Raw genomic sequence first — 5,878 nt, 5'->3', positions numbered from 1 at the left:
TAGCTCAAATTTATTGTTTGGCAAATCAAAAATATTCAAATTTGAATTTTGATCAAATTCCACCATTGTGTTTAAAGTAGTTAAAGTTGAGGATTTGAGAATGACCACCCAAATCTTGTCACTCTCATATTTTTCATTTATGATTTCATAATTTAAATCCATAATTTGAAATAAAATACTTGTTTAAACATAAATAAATTTATCTTTTAAACACTTTGGGTGTAGTTTAAATGAACTTACTTTGAGTATAATTGAACACCTTTTTATTTAGAGGAAGAGAACAATGTCTTGCTATCCATATGGCACTATATAAATTAAGGTTTGGGGCACTATAAAGGGAGTCCATTACTATCTATGGCATGCTTTTTCAAAAATATTAGAATATTCGTTTTGTTGGTAAATTTTAATTGTGAAGTATAATATGGCAATAGTTTCCGTAACAATGAGTCTATGACTAATGCTCTTTATAATATAATACTCCTATTCTAAAGTTTTTAATTCGTCTTTATGTATATACCAAGAGGAAGCTAAATCGACAACAATTATTTTAAAAATATATTAGAAAGAGGGGAATGGTTAATTGACTACATTAAATTAATTTTAAATGTTTTTTATTATGTACAATTAAAAAGATTTAAAGTTGTAAAATATATTAAATAGGGGGAATACTAGATAATATAATTAGTGGCAATAGTATAATGTCCGATTAATTTATGGGATGAGATGGTTGAAGTGGCATTTTATTGAAAAATCGGATGATAAGTACATTACCTAATTAATGCCAAAATTTTTATATATACTAATTTGTTTCACACATTTTATATCATTGTAAATAATTATATGATAATTTTTTCACCCAAATGATACATATATATCTTCGAAAATATTATTTTATTTTTCTATTTTCCTCAAAATATAAATTCATTGAAAATGTTGGAGTGAAAAATGTACCAATAATGTTAAAAGAACCAATTTAATCAAAAACAAAAAGTTAAGTAAAACGGTTGTACACTGTTAAATTAGATTGAATCGACTAATTGTAAATCTCAGTATGTGACTGAAAAACGAGGTGCACAAATTTCATAAGTGAGCTCACGCGATCTCATAAACAATTAATTCACTAAACTTTATGTTAGTTATAGCTAAAATTTGGTTTCATCATTTTCAATATTGATCAAGAAAGAGAGAGCAAATAAAAATAGGGAGTCTAACAATGATATCCTAGATTTCCGACCACTTATATGCATTGAGACAAGCAATAATCTTGTATTCCAAGAAAGAAATGGTGATTATTTAATTTGGCATGAAATCTGCTACTTAATTCATTTGTTTGATCTCTTTGTAATACTTCAAAGCATATATGTATAGTATTGCTTCAAAGCAACTATTTAGCACAAGTATTTAATTACATCGACTCTAATCACCGATATTCTTCGTAGTTAATTATCATCATCGATCCTTCAGATATATTTATGTAGCTTAATTTCCCCCATTGATGAACAATATATATATAATATATACTGCATCTGTTCTTCTTCCAGTACTTCAGTCCATTATAACCAAACTAAATTATGGATTCATTATTATTGACTAGATGGACAACCTGAGCTCCAAATCAACTTCTTCGTGCTCATTTGATTCAGATTTCTTGCTGTTTTTAAAGAAATCAATTCTTTCGTGTCTCGAGTCCTGCAAATTAAGAAAAAAAAAAGGTTTAATTAATATACTACCACTTCTCAACTAGTTTTTAAAATTCAATTACCCAATTAATATTAAGTGGCTTCTATCTAGATTACTCTTAGATAACGACGAATATACGCAACCTTAATTAGTCCAGGGTTGTTTCAGATGATAGGCAGGATTTACTAGCATTCCGAGCTAGAGACAGGTTTAATACCTTAACTTAGCAATGTTGTCGATCGCATAGAATAATTAAAATATATAAGGTGTTGGATTGATTCAAATTATGTTAATTACAATCAAAGTAGTGGTTAAGTGGGTGGTTACTATTTAAGAGTCATTTATAATTTGTTGGAATAATAGGCTATGGGATCATCGGATGAATTTCATATTTTTATGTGTAGTTAGTTACTTAATTTTCCTAGCTATCTAATAGGTACTTATGTTCCATTTACATATCGTAATGAAAAAGTTAGTACTCTACATTTTATCTATTTTTCACCACATAAGGTACGTATTTATCATTTTGCCGAGCACTCTTTCAAGACTGGCCATAATTTGCTCTATAAATAAAGCTCATTTCTTTTATTTTATCTAGATCTCATAAAATATCACGAATGACAGTATACTACCTTATTCATGTTTCTAAACATTGTACAAATTCCCATAATTAGTACCTACACATTAATTCATGAGTTGAACTATTTTGTTATGATCTATTATAATTGAAAACTAAAAACATAAAAATATGACTTCTTCATATAAACACATGATATTGATTTTAAATTTGTACGGCCAAAATAATTTTTTAGGAAAACTAAAGTAAAACATGAACTATTAATTACTAGAACTAATTTGTAGATGTACCTCATAATAGCTATTAAAGTGCCGAGAAGTTGGGTCTGATTGTGAATACGGTGAGCTCTCTAATACACCATTAGGGTTCCATCTGCGCAAAGATAAACATAAAATAATTACACATTTACATCATAGTTATATGAGAATCTAGTTTAACTGTAGAACATAATGTAAGATTTAATTAATCTTAAATACTATAAAGGGGTATACATACTTATGATATTCCTAAACTTTACCTGATATCTAACAAGATTAAATGTAACATCTTATAAATAATAAATACGGACAATTTTCCTAATTATCTATAAAAGTGCTAGAAGTGAAAACTTTTGTTTCATATTACTAAATATATTATCGATTAAAATTTTTAATTCTCTTACGTAGAAGGGTAAATTAATTAGTACCAATAACTTCCATGCCTCACGCTGTAAATCAGTAGTTCAGCAACTAATTAAACTAATTAAGTTATGCATTAATAATGTACATTGCACCAAAATAAGTAGCTACATACATGGTATACACACTTGCTTCTTCGTCTTTTTTTTTTAATTTTTTTTTTAATTTAATGGGAGGTAACAATTTTATTACTCTACGTATCGATTGCATAAATTGAATTAACTATATCCCTTTGATGCATCATGCATAAGACCCGAAATTAAGAAGATCGATGAATAAAGTGATTGTTATTATATGGATGACTCTATAGTTATAGCTAGTAATAACTAATTGCAATTATTGTTAAAGTATATCACAAATTCTGATTGTGAAAAGAGATCACGGGTTTGAATCTTAATTAACTCTTATTTAAAGTAGAATATTAATCACCATGTATGCGGAAAACCTGTGTTGTTTTCACACTTCTAGCTCAAAGAGCTCTCGTGTGAAAGGGTGTGTTGGAGTATATAATATATCCTAGGGTCTCAACCATTAACATAAGATTTTGGTTGAGTTGGTTCCTTGATAATTTTGATGAGTATAAATACATACCTTGGAGCAGCACTGGTTAGAGAATCTTGGTATCTTAAATTTGATCTTTCATGATCTCCAAATGCCATCTACATTATTATGAATATTCCAGATTAATAACCCAAATATTTCTAGTATTGTTATTATATAGGACTATTAAATAAAATATATATCAATCAAAATAAACCATTTTTCTTTATTGCCAATGAAGAAAGAAAAACATGTAGTATATATTTTCAGACACACAAATATTATTACTGAATCTTTTCTGCAGCAAATCATGCATATAATCTTTCTAAGATTAATAGACTGATCAATTTTCATTTATATTAAGGATTGCCATCACTTCGTTATATGGATCGGAATATACTTACATGAAATCCGAAACTTCCTTCCGAATCTCAATTCTAGACATCATTTCCGATACTCTTTGACAAACTACAATATTTCCCAAATGATTTATTAAGCTCAAATTTATATTATTATTGATATAAAAGCCTTTCTTTTCCCTAATCTAATCTTTTCTTTTTAGTTATTTAATTTTATTTTCTTAAATTTGTTTTCTGCTTATATTTTTTGTTATAAAACAAAATTTACCAAAATTTCTTACAAATGATACGTTTTTTAAAATCTAAAATTAACGAACATTTAAAGCTAATTTAGCACCAAATGTGAAAGAACAATAAGACGAGGAAAGATGAAAACAGCAAAGTTGACTAAAATAAAGAATTCAGAAAATTTACCATATAGTTAGGATGATGGCCGTATGGAGATGAAGTTGAAGGCGAAGATGATTGTGAATAATAATTATTATAAGATGAAGATTGTTGTACGCCATAACTTGCTACTCCTTGCAATCTCAATTCATCCTATCATCCCAAAATAAACTTTCTACTAAGATACTATTCCAAATCAGATGTTAATATATATAAAGCTGAACTTATTGTAAATGCCAGCAAAAAAGTTGAAAAAATACAAATATGAGAAATTCTGAGCATGTTTAACATATTCGACCACACAGGGCCCCGAAAAATTAGAGGCCGTTGAAAAAATATCATAATTTTTAAAGTTGCACCGCACCTTCATCAAATTTGTTATTTTACTCCGTCCTTGAATACAAAGAAAATTGAATTATAAAAAAAGACAAAGAAAAAAAACCTGAAAGGGGGCAACAGGGGAAGATGTAAATCCAGAACAACCCAACTGACTGCGGAGTCGGATTTGTTCAAGCTGAGCAACACCAAGGCCTCTCTGAGGTTGTTTTGGTTTATCCGAACTGCTTTTCTTGCTTTTTCTTGAAGACGAGGATGATTTTTCGTTGGAATTTGCCATTTTTGGAATTCCAAAATAACTGCTACCCATCTTTATTTCTTTTCTTGTTGATCTAATAATGATCTTGTTTATCAAAATTGAATCTAAGATGTAAACTCTTAATGGTTTTGGGTTTGCTGTGTATATATAAATACGTTGCTTTCAAAAATTCTGAAACTTCTACCCTTGGAACCCGCTTTTATATTCTGTATGGTGTATGTAGTGTGTGATGTGCGCTGGATGTGATCTTCATTAATTTATTTTCCACTTTAAATAATTATATTTAGGGGAAAATTATTGTGACTATTTTTTTTTTTGTTTTTTATTTTTGTGTTTGACGACGTAAGATTCTGTGCAGGATTGCATGCTCGTTTTGCTTGCTGTTTGGATATTATATGAGCATTACTTTTGGGAAGTTCTAACTATTATGTGCTGTCTCCCTCTCTTATTTTATTGTACTATTCCTTTTCTTTAGGATCAAAATTTTTTAATCAATAGTCATGATTTGTCAATTAAGACAAAAAGATAAAAAGAATAATATTAAAATAAATAAAATTAAAAAAATAAATTAAAACAACAAACTCTTATTCTATCATATCCTACCACATAAGGATGATTTATTAACCTCATAAATAACTGTTATTTACTAAGACTTTTTCATTTATTACTGCAATTGGATTGAAATTGTCAAAAATTTTACTATTTCTAAAATTTTACTAATCCTGTTTCACTTAATTTGTGTCATTTTTACTTTTGAATAATGGTCCATCACTTTCTTCTAATCTCAGTCATACATTTTAATTCTCTTTTAATTTAATTCACTCAATTTATTTTCTCTCTTCATCATCTATTACCACTTTTTAAAAAATATACCAATTTCTCTTTGATGCAATTCAAAAAGGATAGAGTAATATTTATCATTTAGTTCCATCCCACTAAATTTGTATTATTTTTATTTTTAGAAATGACCCTCCACTTTCTTTTAATCTCATTTATACATTTTAACTCTTTTTTAATTTCATCCGTAAGATTTTCTTTGTTTATTACCATTATTCATATTTTT

The 5,878-nt window shown here is 27.9% G+C and overlaps 1 protein-coding gene across 1 annotated transcript; it reads right to left on the bottom strand.

Annotated features, from left to right (window-relative positions):
• Positions 1-1,212: 1,212 nt before the first annotated feature.
• LOC130815124 (protein SPEAR3-like) lies at positions 1,213-5,064 on the bottom strand. The gene is made up of 5 exons (XM_057681485.1): positions 4,663-5,064; positions 4,248-4,373; positions 3,526-3,593; positions 2,548-2,629; positions 1,213-1,689 (listed from the first exon to the last, which is right to left on the bottom strand). Exons 1-5 carry the CDS (start codon positions 4,864-4,866, stop codon positions 1,591-1,593), a joined length of 579 nt encoding a protein of 192 aa, XP_057537468.1. The 5' UTR covers positions 4,867-5,064; the 3' UTR covers positions 1,213-1,590.
• Positions 5,065-5,878: the final 814 nt, after the last annotated feature.

This window comes from Amaranthus tricolor, chromosome 6 (genome assembly GCF_026212465.1).
Source record: "Amaranthus tricolor cultivar Red isolate AtriRed21 chromosome 6, ASM2621246v1, whole genome shotgun sequence".
Classification (NCBI taxonomy): Eukaryota; Viridiplantae; Streptophyta; class Magnoliopsida; order Caryophyllales; family Amaranthaceae; genus Amaranthus; species Amaranthus tricolor.
This window is presented reverse-complemented; position numbering and strand designations above follow the sequence as displayed.

Coding starts and splice junctions, on each gene's coding strand:
- LOC130815124 (XM_057681485.1), bottom strand. CDS start 4,866: ATGGGTAGCAGTTATTTTGGAATTCCAAAAATGGCAAATTCCAACGAA. Junction 4,374..4,662: donor CCCCTGTTGCCCCCTTTCAG/GTTTTTTTTCTT, acceptor TTGGGATGATAG/GATGAATTGAGATTGCAAGG. Junction 1,690..2,547: donor ACTTTAATAGCTATTATGAG/GTACATCTACAA, acceptor CTTAATTTGCAG/GACTCGAGACACGAAAGAAT.